The sequence below is a fragment of the Dipodomys ordii genome, unplaced genomic scaffold (assembly GCF_000151885.1).
Source record: "Dipodomys ordii isolate 6190 unplaced genomic scaffold, Dord_2.0 Scaffold208, whole genome shotgun sequence".
In the NCBI taxonomy this organism is placed as follows: domain Eukaryota; kingdom Metazoa; phylum Chordata; class Mammalia; order Rodentia; family Heteromyidae; genus Dipodomys; species Dipodomys ordii.
Window position 1 is genome coordinate 1,125,777 of NW_012267424.1, and position 25,218 is coordinate 1,150,994.

The following is a 25,218-nucleotide window of genomic DNA, read 5'->3' on the forward strand; positions in this document are numbered from 1 at the left end:
TGAGCTGAAGAGCTGAGGGACAGCGCCCAGGCCCAGAGTTCAGGCACCATGAATGGCAAAAAAAAAAAAAAAAAAAAAAAAAAAAAAAAAAAAAAAAAAAAAAAAAAAAAAAAAAAGAGTTTCCCGACTTTTTTTTTGCCCGGACTGGCTTTGAACTGAAGTCTTCAGATCTCAGCCTCCTAAGTAGCTAGGATTACAGGCATGAGCCACCAGTGCCTGACCTTAGTAATACTGCAGGATATAGATTGTGTTTTGTTTTTGATGTCAGGGAGGAAAGCCAGGGTCTTGAGTCTGACAGTCAAACTGTAGTCCCAACAGTTTTCTTTTAAAACAAAAAATATTTTCAGAAAAAAGGCTACATCTTTTTTTTTTTTTCTTTTGGTCGGTCGTGGGGCTTGAACTCTGGGCTTGGGTACTGTCCCTGTGCTCTTCAGCTCAAGGTGAGCGCTTTACCGCTTGAGCCACAGCACTACTTTGGTTTTCTGGTGGTTTACTGGAGATAAGAGTCTCACAGACTTTCCTGCCCAGGCTGGCTCTGAACCGCAATCTTCAGATCTCAGCCTCCAGAGTAGCTAGGATTACAGGGGTAAGCCACCGGCGCTCGGCAATGGCTACATCTTTAATAATACTCATGGGAAAAAAACACTCAACAAGTGTAAATACTTTTGATTTTATTAAAGAAAGTACAAAATATTGAATTCTACATTTTAAAACACTATTATTTTAAGGAATCAGTCAAGTCTCTTCATACTGATAGTATGTTTCAACATTTCCATTTTAAATAGTATCTATTTCTAAAAAATCTTGAATTCTGAAAAATAAGCAGAAGAAAAGTAAATTACTATTCCCAAATTGTTTGTTTTCAAAGTTTCAGGGTGATGAACATTAACATGAAATTTACCATTTTGCCAGGCAGTGATGCTCATGCCTGTAATCCTAGCTCTTCAGGAGGCTGAGATCTGAGTATCTCAAATTGAAACAAGCCTGGTTGGCAAGTTTGTGAGATTTTATCTCTACCTACCAAAAAGACAGAATGGTAGAGTGCCAGCCTTAAGCACAAGGCTAAGGGAAAGTGTGCCAGGCCTTGAGTTCAAGCCCTAATATTGGGAAGTGCACATGCACATGCAAACATGCTCACACATACACATACACACACACATACTCACATTCACACACACCCGCGTGTGTGTGCGAGTGCACATACAAAAAGAAATTACCATCTTAATCATTTTTTTGTTTGTTTGGCTATCCTTTGGCCATCAGGGCCTAATACTTGAGCCATGCCCCAGCCCATCTTAATCTTATTATTTTTGGGGGGTGGTACTTGGATTTGAACTCAGGGCACCGAATTTTATATGCTAGTGTTCTACTGACACTTTGTTTTTTATTTTTGGTGCCAGTCCAGGGGCTTAAACTTGGGCCCTGGGTGTTGTCACTGAGCTTCTTTTGCTCAAGGCTAGAGTTCTACCACTTGAGCCACAGCTCTTGATTCCAGTTCTTGTGGAGCTAAGACTCTTAAGAGTTTCCTGCCTGGACTGGCTTAGAACCATGATCCTCTGGGTGTTCAGCTTCTACTGACACCTTAATTAATTTAAGTGTACAGTTCAGTAGTGTTAACTAGATTCTCATTGTGTGCCAGCAATCTCTAGAGTGTTTTCATCTTGTAAAACAGAAACTGTCTCCATTAAGTAATAACTGCCTGTTCCCTGGTCTTGACCACCTCTACTCATTGTTTCTGTGAATTTGAGATTTTGGTCACATACACTGTGGCTTTTTGTGAGTGACTTATTTCACTTAAAGAATGTCTTCAAGATTTCATTTAGGCTGTAGCATGGGACAACATATTCTTCATTTTTAGTTCTATTTCTGGCTTTTTAGTGGTTAATTGAAATAATGGTGTCATAGACTTTCTTCCCTGGCTGGCCTTGAATTGCAATACTCAGCTGTCAGTCTCTGGAGTCGCTAGGATTATAGTTGTGATCTACTAGTGCTGGCTTACTCTTTTTTTTTTAGGCATGTGTATATTATATTTTGCTCAGAATAACTCTGCTTTCTTTCCTCCTCTCCTCAATCTATTAATTAGCAGTGTTCATTGAGGGTCCTTATATTTTTTTCTTTTTTGTGGTACTGAGGCTTTTTTTTGTCGGTCAAGGGGCTTGAACTCTGGGCCTGGGCGCTGTCCCTCAGCTCTTCAGCTCAAGGGGAGTGCTGTACTACTTGAGTCACAGCACCACTTCCAGTTTTCTGAGTGGTTTATTGGAGGTAAGAGTCTCACGGACTTTCCTGCTTGGGCTGGCTTTGAACTGTGGTCCTCAGATCTCAGCCTCCTGAGTAGCTAGGATTACAGGTGCAAGCCACCAGTGCCTGGATTGGTGCTGAGTTTTCAGTTCAGAGCCAAGTGATGGCTCAGCTTTCTAGCTCATGGCTGGTGCTCTATTCCTTGAGCCACACTTCCAGCTTGGCTTTTTGCTTATAAATTAAAGATAAGAATTTCACAGATTTTTTTTCTGCCTAGGATGGCTTTAAACCTTGATCCTCCAAATTTGTCTTCTGAATAGCTAGGATTAGGTTTGAGCAACCAGCATCTGGCTTCTTTTTGTAAGGCTGAATTTTTCATTATTATGTATGAGATTGATCCTACGTGAACCATTCTATTATGAATAATGCTGCTACAATTATTCATGAATAAATGTTGCTTTCTGTGCTTTAATTTGGCTAGCTAGGGCTGGGAAGGTGGCTCAGTGGTAGAGCACTTGCTTGCATGCATGAGGCTGTGGGTTCGATTCCTCAGCACCACATAAGCAAAAAAGAAAAAAACTGGAAGTGGCGCTGTAGCTCAAGTGGTAGAGCGCTAGCCTTGAGCTGAAGAACTGAGGGACAGTGCCCAAGCCCAGAGTTCAGGCCCCACGACTGGACCAAAAAAAAAAAAAAACCAAGAAAAATTTGGATAGCTAGAAGTGGACTTGTGATATCATAGAGTTATGCTATATTTAATGTTTAATGGAACGCTGTACTGTTTTCTACAGTACCATTTTACAGTCCCACCAAAAGTGCTCAAGGATCCAGTTTTCTATATGCCTACCAATACTTGTGTGTGTGTTTGTGTGTGTGTGTGTGTGTGTGTGTGTGTGCGTACTGGGGCATGAACTCAGGCCCTCATACTCTTGCTTGGATATTTTGCTCAAGGATGGTGCTTTTATCACTTGAGCTATAGCTACAGTTCTGGCTTTTTGCTGGTTAAGTAGACATAAGACTCATAGACTTTCCTGTCCAGGCTGGCTGTGAACTGCAACTCCCTCTTGAATAGCTAGGATAACAGGCATGAGCAACCCAGCTATCCTTGGACATTTTTGGTAATAGCCATCTTTTCTGTGTAATGCTGGAGATTGAACCCAAAGCCTTGCGCCTATTAAGTAAATGCTCTTTCCCCAAGCTTTATCCCTAGCATTTAAAAAATGTGTTTTTTTTTAAATAAAGACAATGTACAGAAGGGTTACAGTTACGTAAGTCATTTCTTTTCTTTTGGACGTCATCCTTCCCTTGCATGCTCTCAGTTTTTTCCTCCCATCCCTACCCTAGCCATTTCCTTTCTACAGTTAAAACATCTTTTTGTTTGTTTTTGGAGACAAAGTTTTTCAGTGTAGCTTGGACTGACCTTGAGCTTTGGATCCACCTGTCTCAGCATCCCACAAGCTGGGATTACAGTCATGTACTATCTTGCCAGGCTTGCTTAAGACATCTTAAATATGTCTCACATGTCCTTTACACAACTGCTTAACATATATTTACTACTGTTATCTACTTATAAAATATCTAGTGGATATTTTGGTTAATCTTTTACTACTACAAATATTACTGTGTACAAACATACTTTTAGAATACCTTGTTAGAAGAGGAATTGCTGAATCACAAGATACAGTATTTATACTGGATATATTACAAGTTTCTTAGAGAAGTGTCTACCTTTACTAACTGTATTATACTTTTTTTGTTGTTGGTTGTGGGGACTGAACGCAGGGCCTAGGTGCTATCTCTGAGTTTTCCCTAAGGCTGGTACTCTACCACTTTGAGCTACAGCTCCATTTCTGGCTTTCTGGTGGTTAATTAGAAATAAGAGTCTTAGGGACTTTGGGGCTGGCTTTGAATTGTGATCCTCAGATTTTAGCCTTCTGAGTGGCTAGGATTACAGGCCTGAGCCACCGGTTCCTGGCTTGCATTCTACTTTTAATGGTCTTTATTTATAATTTCAAGTTTATTTTTAACCCTGAATTAGTACTTCTAATTCTAAAGGTACATTAAATAGATTTAAAGAAACACCTAACAACTTGGTAGTTTAATGGTTCTAAAGAGAGAATACTGATTGTAATAAACATACTACTAAAGCCTAGGTGTTTGGGAGTTTTGTTTTTTTTTTGGTAGTGCAGAGGTTTTAAGCTCAGGACCTTGGGCTCGATAGGCAAATGCCTGTATCATTAAGCCATGACCCTATCTTTTCTTTTTAAAAAAAATTTCTCACTTTTCAATTAATGTATCTCTCTCTTCTTTCTTTCTTTCTTTCCCTTCTTTCCTTCCTTCCTTCTTTCTCTTCCTTTCCCTTCCTTCCTTCCTTCTCTTTCTTTCTTTCTTTTGTCAGAGGCCAGGTGACTACTGTCCTCCTACTTCTGGCCTCCCCCACAGCTGGGGTTACAAGCACATACCATACTTGCTTTGCTGAGATATGGAGTCTTACTAACTTTTCCCAGGCTGGTCCTGAACCACAGTCCTCCTGGATTTCCAACTCCCAGGTGGCAGGGATGATAGACACAAGCAAGACTTAGTTATAAAAGGCAAGAATTTAAATGTTTATGTTATATAATGGAATGTACCTCTGGTTGGGCAGTGCCACAAAAAACGTTAATAAAATTTCTGGGGCTTTCCTTGAGGTCTTCCCATTTTTTTTTCCATTTCTTTTTTCAGTTTATTTGCTTTGTATCTCTCGGCCATCAAAACAAGCTCTTCTGGAATATTCTGAAATGATTAAATGTGGTTAGGATTCTGACTTCTTTTCTTTAATATGCTAACATGCTCTAAGATCTTAAGAAAAACCTACACAACTAATGATGTGACATCTTCCAAAAACCAATAAAATGATAGAACATTTCTCAGTCTGCTAAGTCCTACATAGAGTTAATAGTTCCAGGCTACAGAACTCCACCCAACTTCCTCCTTCCCTCCCTCCCTCCCTCCTTCCCTCTTTCCCTCCCTCTCTCTCTCTCTCTCCCTCCCTCCCTTCTTCCCTTCCTTCCTTCCTTCCCTTTCCTCTTCCTTCCTTCCCTCTCTTCCTCCCTCCTTACTTCATGCTGGCACTGGGGCTTGAACTCAGGGCTCCCCACACTCTCACTTAGTTTTTTTGCTCAAGGCTGGTGCTCTACCACTTGAAGCTCAGTGCCATTTCCAGCTTCATGTTGCCTAATTAGAGATGAGTGATCTTTAGATCTCCACTTCCTATGTATCTAGGATTTCAGGCATGAGCCACCAGTGCCTGCCCTACCCATTTTAAGCCTCTTTTTCTTAGTCCCCCCTTCCTGGTTGGTTTCCCTTGTTTTTTTCTGTAATATACACCAGTCCCTCTGGCTTGGCTTCACATCTGGACCTGAGCATATTGTCAATATTGGGATCCTTTGAACATCATCTATGAATCCCCTTGGCTACTACTGTGCCAGTTTCTCACTGACATCAGGTGAGATTCTTGGTTGTATATACACCCATCCTCACTGTCTTTGTCATGCTTTGGTTCTCAGAGCATACATTCACTCCTGATAAGCAATATGTCCCAATCCATGGCTTAGGGGGCCAGAAACACTGAGATGTAGATTGAAGAGAGTAGCATACACTTACCTGATTTGCTCTTTTCAGAATATTAATCAGTTCAGTGGCAACCCTCCAATCATTTCTTGTGATAAGTGTAATAGACATGCCGGTCCTCCTTCAAGAGAGAGGAAAAGGGGCTCATGTAATTTCTTTTAATAGTCTATATATGTAATACAGTTCACATTGAAAATAGAGCCATGCACTGCTGGCTCATGCCTGTTATTCTACTTAGGAGGCTGAGATCATGAAGTCTGATGACAGGCTGGAAAGGAAGTCCACAAGACTCAATCTCCCAATTAACCAGCAAAATGTTGGGATGGAGGTATGTAGAGTGCCAACAGTGAGCAAACCAGAAACAAGTTCAAGCTCAGGTCCTGTTTAAACCATGGTAATGGCACAAAATTTTCAACTTTTCACGCAAGTGGAAACACAAATTTGTGTTGAATATTAAGGTTGAGAATACTCTCTTTAGGAATTTAGAACCTAAATAGTTATCCCTCAGTATCCAAAGGAGCTAGACTCATGACTCCCCTAAGGATATAAGAATCTGAGGCCAGGCGCTGGTGGCTCACGCCTGTAATCCTAGCTACTCAGGAGACTAAGATCTGAGGATCAAGGTTCAAAACCAGCCCGGGCAGGAAAGGCCATGAGATTCTTATTTCCAATAAACCACTCAGAAAACCAGAATTGGTGTTGTGGCTCAAGCGGTAGAGTGCTCACCTTGAGCTTAAGAGCACAGGGACAGTGCCCAAGCCCAGAGTTCAAGTCCCACAATCAACAAAAAAAAAAAGAATCTGAGGATGCTCAACTCCTATATATATATCATATGCATGGTATTTGCATATGACATACATATATTCTCCTTTTAAGTTACATCTAGATAAATTATATTACCTACAGAGGCACAACACAAATAGTTGCTATACTTTTTTTTGGGGGCTTGAACACCGGGCCTGGGCACTGTCCCTGAGCTTCTTTTGCTCAAGGCTAGTGCTCTACCACTTGAGCCACAGCGCTACTTCGGGCTTTTTCTTTTTTCTTTTTCTTTTTTGTCAGTTGTGGAGCTTGTTGCTATACTTTTTTTTTGTTCTTGCCAGTCGTGGGGCTTGAACACTGGGCCTGGGCGCTGTCCCTCAGCTCTTCAGTCCTTCAGCTCAAGGTGAGTGCTCTATCACTTGAGCCACAGTGTCATTTCCGGTTTTCTGCCTGGTTTATTGGAGATAAGAGTCTCATGGACTTTCCTGCCTGAGCTGGCTTTGAACAGAGATCCTCAGATCTCAGCCTCCTTAGCAGCTAGGATTACAGGCGTGAACCACTGGTGCCTGGCTAACTTCTGGGTTTTTGATGGTTAATTGGAGATAAGAGTCTTGAGGACTTTCTGCCTGAGCTGGCTTTGAACTGAGATCTTCAGAGCTCAGCCTCCTCAGTAGCTAGGATTGTGGGTGTGAGCCACCAGCACTCCGCTTGCAGTGGTTACTTTTGAGGTGGAGTCACAGGTGCCTGGCAGACAGTCTCACTTTTGCCTAGGCCTGTGCCTTGACTGTGATCTGCTTACTGTATGTTCACTGCTGTCGCTGGGATGACACCACGCATGGTTTCTTCAGTTGAGATGGGAGTCACATGGACTTTTCTTCCTTAAGATAACAGGCTTGTATCATTGCACCCAGCTATGGGTTGAGAAGGGATCTTGCATATGCCTGGGCTGGCCTTGAACTTTGATCTTCTCAATCTCAATGTCCCAATGAGCTAAGATTTCAGGCATAATCTGTGCTTGGCCAAACGTAGAAATTCTTTTCCAAATATTTTCTGTTTCTCATGGGTTCAGTGTGAAGATACAGAAATCCCAGTTTGGGGCTGGGAAAGTGGCTCAGTGGTAGAGTGCTTGCCTTGCATGCATGAGGCCCTGGGTTCGATTCCTCAGCACCACAGAAACAAAAAAAGACGGAAGTGGCACTATTGCTCAAGTGGTAGAGTACTAGCCTTGAGCTGAAGAACTGAGGGACAGCGCCCAGGCCTAGAGTTCAAGCCCCATGACCGACATTAAAAAAAAAGAAAAGAAAAAAAGAAAACAAAACCAGAATCCCCAGTTTGGGAAGGGTAATCTACAGTTGTGTAAAACTTCCTCTGTGTGTGTGTATGTGTGTGTGTGTGTGTCCACAGTAGCAAGGGGTAAGTTCCTCTTTCATAAGTATGCCTGTTTATAGATCGTCTACAACAATATAATCACTGGTACAGCTCAGTGTTGAAACACTATAAATTGGAAACAGAATAGAATCACAAACAGTTATGTGAAAGTAACCATGGCAGAGATCTAGTTGATCAGAAAAGCAGGATCTGGTGAGGAACACAGCATTTCCAAGCAAGTTTTTGTTTGTTTTTTGGATAACACTATTCTTGCCAGGTGCCAGTGACTCATGCCTAAAAGCTCAACCACTCCTGAGGCTGAACTCTGAGAATCTCCATGCAAAGCCAGCCTGGGCACGCAAACCAGACTCTCATATCCATGTAACCGGCAAAAAGCCCGGCTGGAGGTATGGCTTAAGAGAAAGAGCTCCAGATCTTGAATGAAAAAGCCAAGCACAGGACACTGAGTTCAAGCTCCAGCACACACACACACACACACACACACACACACACACACACATGCACAGAGAAAATAAGGTGTGCAAAGGGCAAGGATGAGAATCCACAACTGGTGTTTTTCCAGGGTGGGCTATGTCACTTACCCCGCTCTTCCAGTGCGCCCCACTCGGTGCACGTATTCTTCAATGTTCCGTGGAAAATCGTAGTTGTACACATGTGTGATATCATGGACATCAAGACCGCGCGATGCCAAGTCGGTAGCGATTAGTATTCTCACTTTTCCTGACAAAACAACAATTGAATATTGACTCATTCAGGCCTGAAAGAAGTACCAGCAAAATATATTGACAGCTAGGCATTGGTGGTTCACATCTATAGTCCTAGCTACCCAGGAGGCTGAGATCTGAGAATCAAGGTTCAAAGCCAGCCCAAGCAGGAAAGTCTGAGATACTATTATCTCCAATTAAGCATCAAAAAGCTGGAAGTAGAGCCATGGCTCAGGTCATTGAGAACCAGGATTTGAGTAAAAAAGCTAAGGAACAATGCCAGACCCTGAGTTCAAACCCCAGTACTGATATGCGCATGCGCACACGTGCACGCCTCGCACTCAGACACACAGACACACACACAGTGTATTTACTCCTATTATTTGATCAGACTACTGGCAAGTTATAACATAAATGATACCATGTCTCAGCAATAGTCCCTGAACTATCCGAACTGTGACAGAAAGATGTCTACCTTTCAAAGACATTGAGATATAACCTACATTACAAGTTAATATCTGTTCTTTTCATCTGTGACAATACTAGGGCTTGAACTCAGGGTCTGGGCTTTGTCCCAAGGCCAATTCTCTACCACTTGAGCTATAGCTCCATTTCTAGTTTTTGGTGGTTAATAAGAGTCTCACATACTTTCCTGCCTAAGCTGGCTTCAAACCATAACCCCCAGATTTCAGCCTCCTGATTAGCTAAGGTTACAGGCATGAACCACTAGTGCCCAGCTTGAATATTAGCCTTTTTTTTTCTTGGCATTTGACTACTTACTTCTTAGAGGTTTGACCTAGTTCTTTAGAGCTTTGATATTGGAGATTTGATATTTAGAGTATATTGTTCATTATATAATTGTTAATTTGATACTTAGAATATACTTTGGGAACATGCACTGAGGACAAATCCTGGAAATGGGTTCCAAGGAAAGAAGCTATCTCTCAGTGATGCCAGGCTAGGAGACTCATTTTATATTTATTTACTTATTTATCTATCTTTGCTGGTCCTGGCAGTTAGGTAGGGAACTTATTTTAAATGGCAGTGATATCCGTTTTGTAAATGTACCTGTTTTAAAGTTTTCTAGTGCTTTCTCCCGATCACTCTGCTCTCTGTTTCCATGCAGAGACTCTACTGATATTTGTCGAAGAATCAGGTCACTTGATAAGTGGTCAGCACTGAAGCAAAAGATATAAGTTAACCAGACCACCATCAGTGTACTAACAAATAGCTGAATTCAGGGAACAAACAGGGGCAATGCTATTGAAAATCTCAGGGCACACAGACACAATTGTAAACAAACCATTTGCTTGATGATTACAATGAAGGTAGAAAGGAAATACCTACACAGCTTTTCTGCTCACAAAGACAATGACCTTGTCTTTAGGTGACATACTCTCCAGGAACGTTTGGATGTGAGTTCGCTTCTCTTCCTCTGTGGTGATGATTATATTCTGCTTCACTGTGCTCACAGCCTAGAAGATTCAAAGATCACAGTGCCCAGTGAGGGAGAAACCCCTCAACTGAAAAACCTGTCATTCACTGATGTACTGAAAATCCAAAGGCAGAGATCAGAGCAAAATTACCTATTTCTCCACAAGATTTATGGCTCAGCTTTCTGCTTTGATATTTTATCCACTCAAATGTTAGTTTAGGAACACCTACATTCCCTGTTTACAAAAATTAGCTTCCTGCTGGGCACAGGTGGCTTGTGTCTAATGCACTAATGCTACTCAGGAGGTTGATCTGAGGATTCACAACCAGCCTGGGCAGACAAACGTGAGAGACCTTTTTCCCCCCAATTAACCAGCAAAAACAAGCTAGGAGTGGAGCTATGGCTCAAGTGGTTGAGTGCCAGCCTTGAGTGAAAAAAGCTAAGCAAGTTTGCAAGGCCCTGAATTGAAGCCACAATATTGGAACAAAAAAAAACCCCAAAATTATCTTGCTGACACACTTGGGGTAGTTTGCTTACAATAAAGTATGATTAGATTATGACACTTGAGTATCAATTCAGTATTTGGCAATTTATTACAAAATTTCAAAATAGTTGGGTGCTGGTGGTTCATGGCTGTGGTTTTAGCTACTCAGGAGGCTGAGATCTAGAAATCAAGGTTTGAGGCCAGCCCAGGCTGAAAAGTCTGTGAGACTGAATTTCCACTTAATTAGTAAAACACTGGGCTAGAGGCATGGCTAAAGTGGTAGAGTGCCACTTGTGAGTAAGAAAGCTGAGCAAGACTGTGGGTGAGGCCCTGAGTTCAAGCAACACACACATACACATACACACACACACAAGAAAATTCAAAACATTATTGGTAGCTGGACAGTGGTAGCTCACACCTATAATCCTAGCTACTCAGGAGGCTGAGATTTGAGGATCACAGTTTAAAGCCCGTTTGGGAAGGGAAGTCCATGTGATTGTTATTTCTAATTAACCAGCAAAAAACCCTGAAGTTAAGATGTGGCTTAAGTGGTAGATCATCAGTCTTGAGCAAAAAGAGCTCAGGGACAGTGTCCAGGCCCTGAGTTCAAGCTCCATGACAGACATGCTCGCGTGCACGCACGCACACCCACACACGCATGCACGCACACAGACATACACACACACAAATATTATTGATGCCATTCTTCAATGCATAATGGTGTAAAACATACATCTCCTCAAATAAAACAGATTTTGGTCGCATTCACAGAAGAGAAATACAAGGCATTTATATCATTTCCTGAATGTTCCTGACATTTTGTAAACTATGCATTATTTTATACTTAGAGACTATTTGTCAATTCATAGAGCTTAGAATAGACATGTCAAAATTAGCTATGAGTTTTATACGGTGTTTTTCTGTTTCTGTTTTTGGTGTTGGAGGTTGAACCCAGGGCCTCTTCACACATGCTAAACATATATCATATCACCCCTATCCCTTTTCCTATGTGTTTTAAATAAGGAAAGTTTAATAGTAATAAAAGAAAACAAGCTTACAATCAGATCCAACGTGCCAACATAGACAATCATTGGTTCTTTCAAATAAGATTGTGCAAGGCGACGGACAGCATATGGCCAAGTAGCACTGGAAACAAGACACAACAACATTACAAACTAGTGCATGGTAGTCCCAGCACTTAGAAGGCTGAGACAAAAAACTTTGATTCCAGGGCAGCCTGGACTACACAGTGAGACTCTGTCTCAAAAAATTTTTATTAAAATACATTACTAAATTTCCTTTAAAATACTACGAACTCAAGTTATTCATAAATACAATGTTAATATTTCTATTTTTCAATAAGTAAAATATATTTTATAAATAACCTTACTAAGAATTGTTGCTAGTAATGCGACTCAATGAAAATTTAAAATAGGCTTAATAAAAAGTTCTTTATAGCTGGGCTCTGGTGTCTCATGCCTGTAATCCTAGCTGCTCAGGAGGCCAACACATGAAGAGTGTGGTTGGAAGCCAGTCCTTGCAGAAAAATCTGACTCATCTTCCTAAAGATCAGAAATGGGGCATGGCTCAAGTTGTAAAGCACCAGCATTGAGTGAAAAAGCTAAAGGACAGTACCTAGACCCTGAGTTCAAACCCCAGTGCAGGCACATACAGACATATAAAAAGATTTGTGTAATCCAAGGGTTAAGGATCGATAGTTTTTAAGCTAATTTTAATGTATTAAAAGGTAATAAGGCAATCAGTGTTAGGTTAGTTTTACCTTGGCCTTTATAGACAAAAAAATTAATCTTATTCATACAAGGTTACTAGCAGGCAAAACCATGTTCTTATGTCAAATACAAATTAATTTTAAATCAAAGTGCATCTAAATTGAAATGCTTCTACAATCATGTATAAAATAACGGAAGTTGGCTGGGCACGGTGCCTCAGGCCTGTGATCCTAGCTACTCAGGAGGCTGAGATCTGAGGATCCAGGTTCAAAGCCCGCCTGGGCAGGAAAACTCATGAGACTCTTATCTCCAATAAACGGCTCAGAAAACCAGAAGTGGCACTGTGGCTCAAGTGGTAGAGCACTAGCCTCGAGCTGAAGAGCTGAGGGACAGTGCCCAGACCTAGAGTTCAAGCTCCACGACCAACAAAAAAAAAAAAAAAAAAATAATGGGAGTGACCACCTTCTGTACCTCCCAGTATTAAAATGAAATCAAACTTCTTTTTTAAAAGGGTAAGATTACAGAAAACAGGAGATTTAGATTATGTTTCCCTTCTTCCTTCTCTCCTCCCCTCCCTCTCCTCTTCTCATTGTTTTTTTTTTTCATTCATGCCAGGACTGAAGTTTGAACTCAGGGCCTGGAAGCTATTCCTTAGCTTTCTCATTTCCAGGCTGGCACTCTACCATGTGAACCACAGCTTCACTTCTGAATTTTTGGTGGTTAAATGGAGATTAAGTGCATCAAGGACTCTCTTGCCTGGGCTGGCTTTGAACCATGATTTTTCAGATGTCAGCCTTCTGAATAGTTAGGATTATAGGTGTAAGCTTGCAGTGCCTGGCTTAGTATACTTCTTCAGTATTATTTACCCTTAATAAATGAAGATAAAGGATATAGTCCAGAAGAAATTAGTATTTATAGATCAACTGCTCATAATTAAAATAACAATAATTACTTTCTCCCTTTTATCTTGGATAAGAAAAAAAATCAGTATTCAAATGTTACCTCTAAGGACAGATGAACCCTTTTTGTAATATAGGATTTGTCCATAAAGGGGGCTGGGAAGGTGGCTCAGTGGTAGAGCACTTGCCTTGCATGCTTGAGGCCCTGGGTTTGATTCCTCAGCACCACATAAGAAAAAAGCCAGAAGTGGCGCTGTGGCTCAAGTGGTAGAGTGCTAGCCTTGAGCTGAAGAGCTGAGGGACAGAGCCCAGGCCCAGAGTTCAGGCCTCACGACCGGACCCCCCCCCAAAAAAAAAAGGATTTGTCCATAAAGAGCAAACATTTTTGAATAAAACCCTATCTGAGCAGACACTGGTGGTTCTTGATTATAATCCTAGCTACTTAGGAAGATGAGACTTGAGGAGCCTAAAGCAAGCCTGGGCAAAAAAGTCCTTGAGACTCTTATCTCCAGTTAACCGGCAAAAATCTTGTGGCATAAGTGGTAGAGCACCAGCATTGAGTGAAACACTGAGAGAGAGCACTCAAATCCTGAGTTCAAGCCCCGGTACCAGCACAACAAACAAAACCCTATCTGTACCTACAGAAACCTGATAGTTAAGAATAAAGTAGATATTGATACAGTAACACTTCACATTATTTTAGCTAATGCTCTCAAATATTGTGAAAAAATCAACTAAACAGAATGGGAATCTAATCTACCGACTTCATACAATAATTAGGTCAACCTACCTTGTCATAATTGTCTGCCTGTCTGGGCGCACATCTAACAAAATCTTCATTATCTGGGGTTCAAATCCCATGTCCAGCATCTTGTCTGCCTCATCTAAAACCTGAATTCACAGTGGAAAAAGGTGGCTGATCATGCTTTGTGTTTCTTAGGAATCTAATCTTATTTCCTCCCACAACCTAAGCTGCTAGAAATCAAGATAATGGAGTGGAGCTACCTGCAGTTACCAGGTGTAACCAGTCCATTAATTTTACTTGACTTTCCAATTGCCCAAATCTAGTTATGAAATTAAACTGTCTTAGGCAGCCCATCGATGGCTCACACCTGTAATCAGGAGGCTGCGATCTGAGAAAGTATGGGAGAAAAGTCTGAGATCCTTATTTCTAATTAACCAGGAAAAAAGCTATAAATGGAGCTCTGGCTCCAATAGTAAAGCTCCATTCTTCTTTTTTTTTTTTTTTGCTAGTCCTAGGGCTTGAATTCTGGACCTGGGCTCTGTCTCTGAGCTTCTTTTTCTCAAGGCTAGTGCTCTACCACTAGAGCCACAGTGCCACTTCTGTTTTTTCTTGAATTTATTGGAGATCAGACTTTCCTACCTGGGGTTAGCTTGAACTGTGATCATCAGATCTCAGCCTCTTGAGTAGCTAGGATTACAGGCATGAACCACTGGCTCCTGGCTTAAAGCCCCATCCTTGATAGAAAAAGCTAAATATATAAGCAAGTCTATGAGGCCCTGAGTTTAAGTCCCAGAACCAGCAAACACACACATACATAAAAATAAGCTGGGTGCTGGTAGCTCATGCCTGTAATCCTAGGTCCTCAGGAGGCTGAGACTTAAGGATGAGGTTCAAAGCTAGCACAGGCACTAACGTCTGTGAGATTCTTATTTCCAAATAATCCAAAAAAGCTGGAAGTGGAACTATGGTTCAAGTAGTAGAGTGACAGCCTTGAGAGAAAAAGCTAAGAAATAGTGCCTAGGTCCTGAGTTCAAGGCCCTCTACAGGCACACAGAAACAAATTAAAATGTCTAATCTAATTAACATCCTAAAGGGAATGAGAATTATTCCCAGAATCTAAAACTGGAATAGTAAGATAGGCAGCCATCCTAAAAAGCTTTTTAACAATAGTTCATTGTCTTCCTATTACTCCAAACCCCCATTCCATATTACCAAATAGGTTACACTTTTCAGGTTGACAAAGTTATTCATTTGTAGGTCATTCAGTCTTCCCGGAGTTGCAATGATGATGTCTACACCTTTTGAAATATCTTGTATTTGTGCATCTCTATCTCCACCACCGTATATACAAACACTTAAAAGAAATCCAGAGGATCATGTTTAGGCAAAGAATAACCTATTACAACTCAAAATCCCAATCAACCTAAGCATTTGGTACACAATAAAATGAACCATGCGCATACCATTACTTCAACATGGCTACAGTTGGTTGATTGGATCGGGAGTGGGGTAGATGCCTGACCCACAATGAAGTTATAAAAATGCAGAACACTAAGTTAGACAAAAAGCAAGAACTCCAGTGGTTTTATTGTTCAGTAGAGTGATTACAGATAAAATGTATCAAAAAGCTACAAAGAGCAGGTGGTTCATACCTGTAATCCTCAGGAGGCTGAGATCTGAGGATCACAGATTGAAGCCCGCCCAGGCAAGAAAGTCTGTGAGACTCTTATCTCCAATAAACTACCAAAAATCTGGAAATGGAGCTGTGGCTCAAGTGGTAGAGTGCTAGCTTTGGGCAAAAGAAGATCAGGGATAGACTGCAGGCCCTGAGTTCAAGCCCCAGGGGCGGGGGAGGGAGTGGCGTGTGCAAACACAAACACACACACATCTACAAAAAATTTTCCATGTTTTCCTTCTTTCTTCCTCCCTCCCTCCCTTCCTTCCTTTCTTTCCTTCTTGTTGGTCATAGAGCTTGAACTCTGGGCCTGGGTGCTATCCCTCAACTCTTCAGCTCAAGGCTAGTGCTCTACCACTTGAGTCACAGCACCCACTTCCGGCTTTTTCTGTTTATGTGGCTCTAAGGAATCGAACCCAGGGCCTCATGCATGTGAGGCAAGCACTCTACCACTGAGCCACCTTCCCAGCCCCTCCATGTTTTCATTATGAACTACATGGTAAATTTTGGGGAAAAGATGTTGAATCTGATTTCAATAGGACACAAAAAAATATAAACATATATTGAAACATATGCTACACCCTATTAAGAAGTATGATTTTGTTTTTATAAACTGATTAAAATAAATTTAATTTATAGGGCTGGGGGAGTAATAATTCAGTGGTAGAACATTTGCTTATTATCAAGTTCAAAATCTGTTTAATCCTTAGGATCACAAAAATTTAAATTCCAACAAATAAAATGTCTCCCCGATTCATGCATATGTGGGTATAGAAATGACCCTAGAAATGACTCACCTTTTAAGACCTTTATATGAATATTTAGAACACTCAGCTTCCACTTGAAGAGCTAATTCCCGGGTAGGCGTAAGGACTAACATGCCTGGTCCATTTCTTTTTTCTCTAGCTCTTTGAAAAGGAAACATTCATATTAAAATCCCTGTCTCAGATGTCTGGTTCATTCATTCATGTAGAATTTAATTAATTAAAATTAATTAATTTTTTTTTGGGTCCGGTCGTGGGGCCTGAACTGTGGGCCTAGGCGCTGTCCCTCAGCTCTTCAGCTCAAGGCTAGTGCTCTACCACTTGAGCCACAGCGCCACTTCCGGCTTTTTTCTTTTTGCTTATGTGGTGCTGAGGAATCGAACCCAGGGCCTCGAGCATGCAAGGCAAGCACTCTACCACTGAGCAACCTTCCCAGCCCAAAATTAATTAATTTTTGAGGTACTGGGGACTGGACTCAGTCCAAGATTGCTAGCAGTGAGTCTCAAAATGAGTCATAGCCAGACAGATTTGAGCTTTCTATCATCTTAGGAGTAAAAGTTCCCTCAGTATGCTATAGACTTTGGTTTACTAATTATAATTCATATACCTAAGAAAAAGCATATGGTAGCATGATAAGTCTTTTTTTTTGTCCTCCCTCCCTCTTTTCTTTCCTCCCTTCTTTTCCTCCCTGTCCTTTTGTGTGTGTACTGAAACTTGAAAACAGGGCCTCATACTCTTGCTTGGCTTTTTGCTCAAGGATGGTGCTCTGCCCCTGGTGCTCTACACCTCTACTTCCAGCTTTTTGGTAGTTAATTGGATATGAGTCTCATGGATATTCTTGCCCAGGCTGGCTTTGAACCATGATTCTCAACTCTTAAGACTCATGAGTAGCTAAGATTACAAGTGTGAGCTACCAGAACCAGCTGGACAGGTTTTTATAAATTGTTTCAGATGACATAAACAGAGTTTCTATCAAGTGGGGAAACAGAAAATAAGTGATATATATCACAACCCCAGTGAACAACAGGACACTAAGCCCTAATAGCTAATGAAAAGCCTATTGTCTATTTTATTTAATAGGACTTTTTCACTTAATTTCAAATGTCAGACATTTTCTCACTGAAATAGAGAACTGTTTTAGACAACTTATTTGTTCAGTTTTATTTTAAATTTTTTACATAGGGCAATTTAAATAGTTTGATGACCATATTTCTCAAGACTTTTGGTAGACATAACCTGTTGCTTCCTGAAAGTGTTTTCCCAATTAGGACACTCCTTTTTTCTCTTTCTTTCTTTTCTTTCTTTCTTTGCCAATCCTGAGGCTTGAACCCAGGGTGCTGTCCCCGAGCCTCTCTGTGCTCAAGGCTAGTACTCTACCACTTGAGCCACAGTGCTATTTCCGGCCCTTTCTGTTTATGTGGTACTGAGGAATTGAACCCAGGGCTTCATGTACACTAGGCAAGCACTCTACCACTAAGCCACATTCCCAGCTCTAACACTCCTTTTTTCTTTTGGTGATACTGGGGTTTGAACTCAGGATTTCACACTTGCTAGGCAGGTGCTTTACTGCTGAGCCATGCCTCCAGCCCTTGTTTCCCCAATTAATATTTTCTTTCGCATGATATATTCTGTACTCTCTGGCAACCTTCCAAGCATCAATTAAACTCCTGAGAAGAAAATTCAGCCAATGGAATTCTTACACTGGTTGAGAGTCTAGATGAATAAATCCAGGCATTAAATATGACAGTGTCTTCCCTGTTCCGGTTTGTGCTACTCCAATAAGATCTATTCCTTGCAAAACTATTGGCCATGACTGTGACTGAAAAACAATGATAAATACAATAAATATAATAAAACAAAAAAGCAAGCACATTTTTTTTTGCATCCCTTATTGTCCCTTTTCTCCCAGCTCCTTTCAACGGATGTGGTATTGGTCATGGGGCCTGAACTCAGGAGCGCTGTTCCTCAGCTCTTCAGCTCAAGGCTAGTGCTCTACCACTAGAGCCACAGCACCACTTCCAGCCTTTTCTGCTTATGTAGTGCTGGGAACTCAAACCCAGGGCCTCATGCATGCAAGGCAAGCACTCTACCACTGAGCCACCTTCCCAGCCCCAGATGGGGGTTAAAAAAATTTTTTTTTCTTTTGCCTAGAGATAAGAGTCTCATAAGACTTTTTCCTGTCTGGGCTAGTTTCAAACTAGTATTACAGGTGTGAGCCATGGAACCTAGTATGTACCGTGGCACTCAGTGTGCTAACTTAACCTTAACTTCCAACAGTCAGATACTGCTTGAGGGAGAAAAAAAAAATCCCAGTCAGTAAAATGTGAGGATTTAAAGAAAGCATACCTGAATTGGTGTTGGATTTTGAAAACCTGCCTTTTTAATATTTTCCATCACTTCAGGGTAACTATGAAAGGCATCTTCAAATTTACAAGTAGGATTGGGGATACGACGTTTCTCACCATCTTTCAAGTCATCACATGTTATATTAAAATTTTCCTTCCTTTATAGAAAAATGTAAGAATTAATAACTTTATTCCTTAAGATTTTTGTTTCAAAATCTGCTCAAGTCATATCTTGAAACTCAACTGCAACAGATTAAAACCAAACTGTTGGAAAATTCACAGTGAGACATAGAAGGAACCCATAATCCTAACATTTAAGAGGTCAAGGCAGAAGGATCACAGATTGAGGCCAGCTTTTGAGATACATTGCAAAGGTGTCTCAAAATAGAGAAGAGGAAATAGAAATTTAAATTATATGGACGATGATGAGCCAATGAAAGTAACCAAAATGAAAGATCATGAAAAATGAAACCAGAAAATCATGGGCTTCATAATTTAAAAGCACCTTGAGAACCTGCAATGATCTACATGTTTTTCCTTTTGTGGTTAATATAGGACTTAACTCAGGGGCCTGGTTCTTGCTGGCACTTCTACCACTTGAGCCACATCTCCAGTTCAGGTTCTTTGCTGGAGATGGAGTCTCTTGGATGTTTTTTGCTTGGGTTGACTTAGGACTGTGATTCCCCCCGAGTCTCAGCCTCTCAAATAGCTAGGATTACAGGAGTAAGCCACTTGTAACCCAGGGGATTCTAATTGGAGGCCAACTTGGGCAAAAGGTTAGCAAGACTCCATCTCAATCAATAAAGATTACAGGTATATACCTGTAATCACAGCTGCCTAGAAGACCATTAGCATGAGGATTCAGGCCAGGTAAGCAAACCCCAGGAAAAAATGCATAACACTACTTGGAAACTAACTAAAGCAAAAAGATGAAGATTTGCTTAGGAACAGTTCCATCTTTTTTTTTTTTTTTGGTGGTACTAGGGTTTGAAGTCAAGGCCTTGCATTTGCTTGGCTGGCCTTCTACTGCTGAGCCATGACTTGGATGTTCTTTTCTTTTAGGGCCTGGGGACTATCCCTGAACTTCTTTTGCTCAAGGCTAGTGCTCTACCATTTGAGCCACAGTACCTCTTCTGGCTTTTCTGAGTAGTTTATTGGAGAAAAGAGACTCACAGATTTTTCTGCCTGGGCTGGCTTTGAACTGCGATCCTCCGATCTTGATCTCAGCCTCTTGAGTAGCTAGGATTGCAAGTGTGAACCACCAGTGCCTGGCCATGTCCTGGGGGCTTTTGATGGTTCCTGCCAGGTGCGTGCCTAAGGTACTACTATGTACTTTAAAATTCCAGTAGTTGGGCTAGGAAGGTGGCTCGGTGTTAGAGTGCTTGCCATGAGGCCCTGGGTTCAATTCCTCAGCACCACAGAAAAAGAAAAAAAGCTGGAAGTGGTGCTGTGGCTCAAGTGGTAGAGCACTAGCCTTGAGCTGAAGAGCTGAGGGACAGTACCCAGGTCCAGAGTTCAAGCCCCACTACCAACAACAACAACAACAACAAATCCTGTAGTTTTAGGATTGCAGGCACAATGCACCAAGTGTAACTTCCTTCGTTGAGATTGGGTCTCTCAGACTTTTCTGTTTGTGCTGGCCTCAACCCGTGATTCTCCTGTTCTCAGCCTCCCAAGTAGCTAGGATGACAGCTATGAGCCACCAGCACCCATTGTCAAGTAGTTCCATCTTTAAGAAAGCCCAAAGATGGTGGTAAAAAAGAAGTAGTTACTAAATGTATATCTAAAAGCCAAGTGTTCTGTCATGAAAAACATAAAGCCAAAAGGGCTAGTGGGTAGCAAGGTTCAAGCGTAAAGTGCTCACGTAGCAAGTGTGAGGCCTGGAATTCCAACTGTAGTACCAGCAAACAAATAAAAAATAAAAAAGTAAATAAACACATATACTTCTTGTATGCTTCTTGTTGCTACTCTAGCCTCTTCAGTGTGTTGGTAATTTGTGTGTGTGTGTATGCCAGTACTATGGCTTGAACTCTGGGCCTTTAGCTCTCATGAGCTGTTTTGCTCATAGCTAGAACTTTACTCTGTGAGCCATACTGCCACTTGTAGCTTTTTCTTGGTTAATTAGAGAGCAGAGTCTCCCTGGTTTGCCTGCCCTGGCTGCCTCTGAAGAGATGGTCAGATCTCAGTCTCCTGAGCCAGGATTGTATGCAAGAGCCTACAATCGGTGTTAATAAATCTGTATGGTCCTTCAGCGATGTTATAAATATCCTAATGACCTTGGCAGAAAAAAAGGTTTCCAGCTCTGCTCTGAAATAACCATTAGCAGCACAGCAGATACATATCACGGTTTGCTGTCAACCGCTAACTACATAATCATATGCCATCCTTTTTTCTTTGGCCACTCCTGGGGCTTGAACTTAGGGCCTAGGCGCTGTCCCTGAGTCTCTTTGTACTTAAGGATAATGTTCTGCCACTTGAGGCACAGCACCACATCTGGCTTTTTCTTAGTTTATTGGAGATAAGAGAATCATGGACTTTATTGCCCGGGATGGCTTTGAATAACAATCCTCAGATCTCAGCCTCCTGAGGAGATAGGATTATAAGTGTGAGCCAGCAGTGCCTAGCTATATGCCATATATTTTGACTGGCAGCAAAGTAGGTCTGTTATACAATACTACAACTCCTCAACAATGCACTGTAGTGTTATGATACCTATAAAATTCATGCAGTAAGAGAAATTTTTCTGTTGTATTATAATCTTGCAGACCACTATCATGTATGAAGTCCATGTCACTTGATATCTCTGTTAGTACCTCCAGTTCCTCAATTATACAAGTCAGATTTAAGTACTCAATTGCTAGGTAGATACTGGCAGCTTATACCTGAAACCCTAGTTATTCAGCAGCTAAGATTTGAGGATCAAGGTTCAAAGCCAACCTGGGCAGAAAAGCCCACAAGACTTATTTCTAATTAACCACCAAAAAGCCAGAAGTGGGCTGTACCTCAAGTAGTAGAGTGCCAGCCTTGAGTGAAAAAGCTAAGGGACAGAGCTCAGGCCCTGAGGTCAAGATTTATTGTTGGCACATACGCGCGCGCGCGCACACACACACACACACACACACACACTCAGTGGCTATATATGGCTACTCTAGACATGGTAGTATGGTTTGTTTTTGTTTTGTTGAGACAGAGTCTTGCTATTTAGCTCATGCTGGCCTTGAATTACCACCTTCTGAGTGCTAGGATTAGAAGCAGGTGCCTCCATCACTGGTTGCAACATGTTGTATCCAATACTAATGCCTGAAAACATATCGTGGAGGATACAACCAAGTTTTCAATTGAATAACTATTTATGTTTGTGTATGCAAATACAATCATATCAAATATACTTCAAATACAATCATATTAAATCCTTGCCTCAAGATTTAATTTCACCACCCATTTTCAAGCTACTGAAAGTGTATTCCTTTTCTAGTGAAGTTTCCTATCATGTTCACATTTAAAAAATAGTTTAAGCCAGGCGCCAATGGCTCATACCTGTAATCCTAGCTACTCAGGAGGCTGAGATCTGAGGATCGCAGTTCAAAGCCAGCCCAGGCAGGAAAGACTGTGAGACTCCTATCTCCAATAAACCACCAGAAAACCGGAAGTGGTGCTGTAGCTCAAGTTGTAGAGGGCTGGCCTTGAGCTGAAGAGCTGAGGGACAGTGCCCGGGCCCAGAGTTCAAGCCCCATGACCAACCAAAAAAAATAGTTTAAAGGAGTGGCGCTGTGGCTCAAGAGCTAGAGCGCTAGCCTTGGGCTGAAGAGCTCAGGGACAGTTCCTAGTCCCAGAGTACAAGCCTCATGACTGACCAAAAAAAAAAAAAACTTCTGAATTTTGGGCTGGGAAGGTGGCTCAGTGGTAAAGTGCTTGCCTTGCATGCCTGAGGCCCTGGGTTCGATTCCTCAGAACCCTATAAACAGAAAAAGCTGGAAGTGGCTCGAGCTCTAGCCTTGAGCTGAAGAGCTGAGGGACTGCCCAGGCCCAGAGTTCAGGCCCCACAACCCACAAAAACAAAGGAGTCTAATTTGGGACACAGTTTGTGTATTAAGCTGATGTACTGAAGAAAGTAAATTTTGTATGTAATGTATCAACCTAAGTGACATAGACTGTGATAATGTGATATAGGAATATTAACATGTCAAAACATACATTATTAATGATGGTCTTTTATTTAAAATATATTAACATTATTTCAGGTGACCATTTTTCACAGTGTATATAAAATACCTATTTATAAAACTTATAAAATGTTATGCTTTACGAATAAGAAAACAAAACAAAAGAGAGTTTAGCCAGGCTCTGGTGGCTCACACATGTAATTCTAGCTATGCAGGAGGCTGACATCTGAGGATATCAAGTCAGAGCCAGCTGGGGAAGAAAGGTCCTTGAGAGTCTTACTTCAAATTACTCACCAAAAAGTAAGAAATGGTAGCTATGGCTCAAGTGGTAAGAGTGCCAGCCTTGAGAGAAAAAGCTCAAGGACAGCACGCAGGCCTTGAGTTCACGCCTTAGCATCTGAACAAAATAACAACCGTTAATATATAAAAACACACTTAAGCCAGGCGCCAGAGACTCACTCCTGTAATGCTAGCTACTCAGGAGGCTGAGATCTGAGGATCGAGGTTCAAAGCCAGCCTGGGCAGCAAAGTCTGTGTGATACTCTTATCTTCAATAAACTGGAAGTGGTGCTATGGCTCAAGTGGTAGAGCACTAGCCTTGAGCTGAAGAGCTCAGGGACAGCGCCCAGGCCAGAATACAGGCCCCATGACTGACAAAAACAAAACAAAACAAAACAACACACTTAATGAGGTAATAAAACAAAATTACTCACCTCCAGGTGTCTATTTGCACTTGTGACATTGAGCTTGTTGTTTCTGACTCTACGTAAAAGTTTTTCTTAATTGGGGGTAAATCTAGGTACAAAGATGAAAACAAACTTTGATAAAATAATGACAATCAACATTTCATTAACATTTATTGAAAGCTATAGAAATTGATGTAAAGTATGCACTAAGTTTTCCATGAATGTGCTAAGTTCTTCATGAATAAATCTTAGACATTTTTATAGTGTTCCACTCTAAATCTCATTAATCCTAGTAAATAGAAGGCTAAGATCTGAGGATCATGGTTCAAAGACAGCCTGGGCAGAAAAGTCCATGAGACTCCAGCAACAAGCCAGAGCAGAGGTATGTCTACATAGAGTGCCAGCATTAAGCTAAAAAGTCAAGTGAGGGCATGAGGCCCCGAGTTCAAGCCCGAGTACAAGTGTATGCACGTGTACAAGCACACATGAGCACACACATACTACACACACACATACTCCTTTTGGTTTCCTTTCAATTACATTCCTTACCCAGGAAAGGCATTTTTATAATTTCAAATAAGGGTAAACATGATTTTACAAGACATCAAGCCACCACAACTTTTAATTTCAAGATTCATATCTTTACATTTTTGCCAATCCAGGGGCTTGAACTCAGGGCCTGGGCACTGTCCCTGAGCTTCTTTTGCTTAAGGATAGCACTCTACCACTTGAGCCACAGCTCCACGTCCAGTTTTTTCTGTTTATGTGATCCTGAGGAATTGAAGCCAGGGCTTCAAGCATGCTAGGCAAGCACTCTACCACTAAGTCACATTCCCAGCCCTACTTTTTTTTTCCTAAGTGCTGGAATTGAACCTTGTATACACTAAGTTCTAGGCCACAGACTCCAGTCCCCCTACCATTCTAATAAAGAATTAAATTTAAGCTGGGTGCGGGTAATCCTAGCTACTCAGGAGGCTGAGTAGCTTTGAACCGAGGATATCGGTTCAAAGCCAGCCCAGGCAGGAAAGTCCGTGAGACTCTTATCTCCAATAAAACGCTCAGAAAACCGGAAGGGGTGCTGTAGCTCAAGTGGTAGAATGCTAGTCTTGAGCTGAAGAGCTGAGGGACAGCGACAAGGCCCAGAGTTCAAGCCCCACGACTGACCAAAAAAAAAAAAAAAAAGATTCATATTCTGTCTCTGAGACATATATATTTCTGTTTGACTTACTATAATCCTATTATTTTTAAATAGTTGTACAAAGGAGACTAAACTTCTTAAATGCTTATCTTCCAAATTTAAATCCTTTCCCTAGACTCATTTATAGTAAATCTGTACAACACATCTATTATCTGGAAATTTAACAGCCAGAGGTGCTGACCAACAAACATTTTGTTCATTGTATATCTAGGGCTTGAACTCAGGGCCTTAGTGCCATCCCTGAACTTTTTTTTTTTTTGGGTCCGGTTGTGGGGCCTGAATTCTGGGCCTAGGTGCTGTCCTTCAGCTCTTCAGCTCAAGGCTAGCGCTCTACCATTTGAGCCACAGCGCCACTTCCAGCTTTTTCTTTTTTGCTTATGTGGTGCTGAGGAATC

The 25,218-nt window shown here is 41.4% G+C and overlaps 1 protein-coding gene across 1 annotated transcript in view; it reads right to left on the minus strand.

The window, feature by feature from the left end:
• Positions 1-724: 724 nt before the first annotated feature.
• Ddx43 (DEAD (Asp-Glu-Ala-Asp) box polypeptide 43) overlaps positions 725-25,218 on the minus strand; it is a 36,200-nt gene continuing 11,706 nt past the window's right edge. Inside the window, exons 5-17 of the mRNA XM_013035293.1 lie at positions 23,653-23,734; positions 18,778-18,934; positions 18,132-18,250; positions 16,465-16,575; positions 15,205-15,346; positions 14,038-14,138; positions 11,677-11,764; positions 10,047-10,174; positions 9,768-9,877; positions 8,577-8,715; positions 5,878-5,965; positions 4,866-5,007; positions 725-811 (exon numbers count right to left, since the gene is read on the minus strand). Coding sequence (XP_012890747.1) covers positions 4,894-5,007; positions 5,878-5,965; positions 8,577-8,715; positions 9,768-9,877; positions 10,047-10,174; positions 11,677-11,764; positions 14,038-14,138; positions 15,205-15,346; positions 16,465-16,575; positions 18,132-18,250; positions 18,778-18,934; positions 23,653-23,734 — 1,379 coding nt within the window. The 3' untranslated portion in view covers positions 725-811; positions 4,866-4,893. The remainder of the gene's footprint in view (positions 812-4,865; positions 5,008-5,877; positions 5,966-8,576; positions 8,716-9,767; positions 9,878-10,046; positions 10,175-11,676; positions 11,765-14,037; positions 14,139-15,204; positions 15,347-16,464; positions 16,576-18,131; positions 18,251-18,777; positions 18,935-23,652; positions 23,735-25,218) is intronic.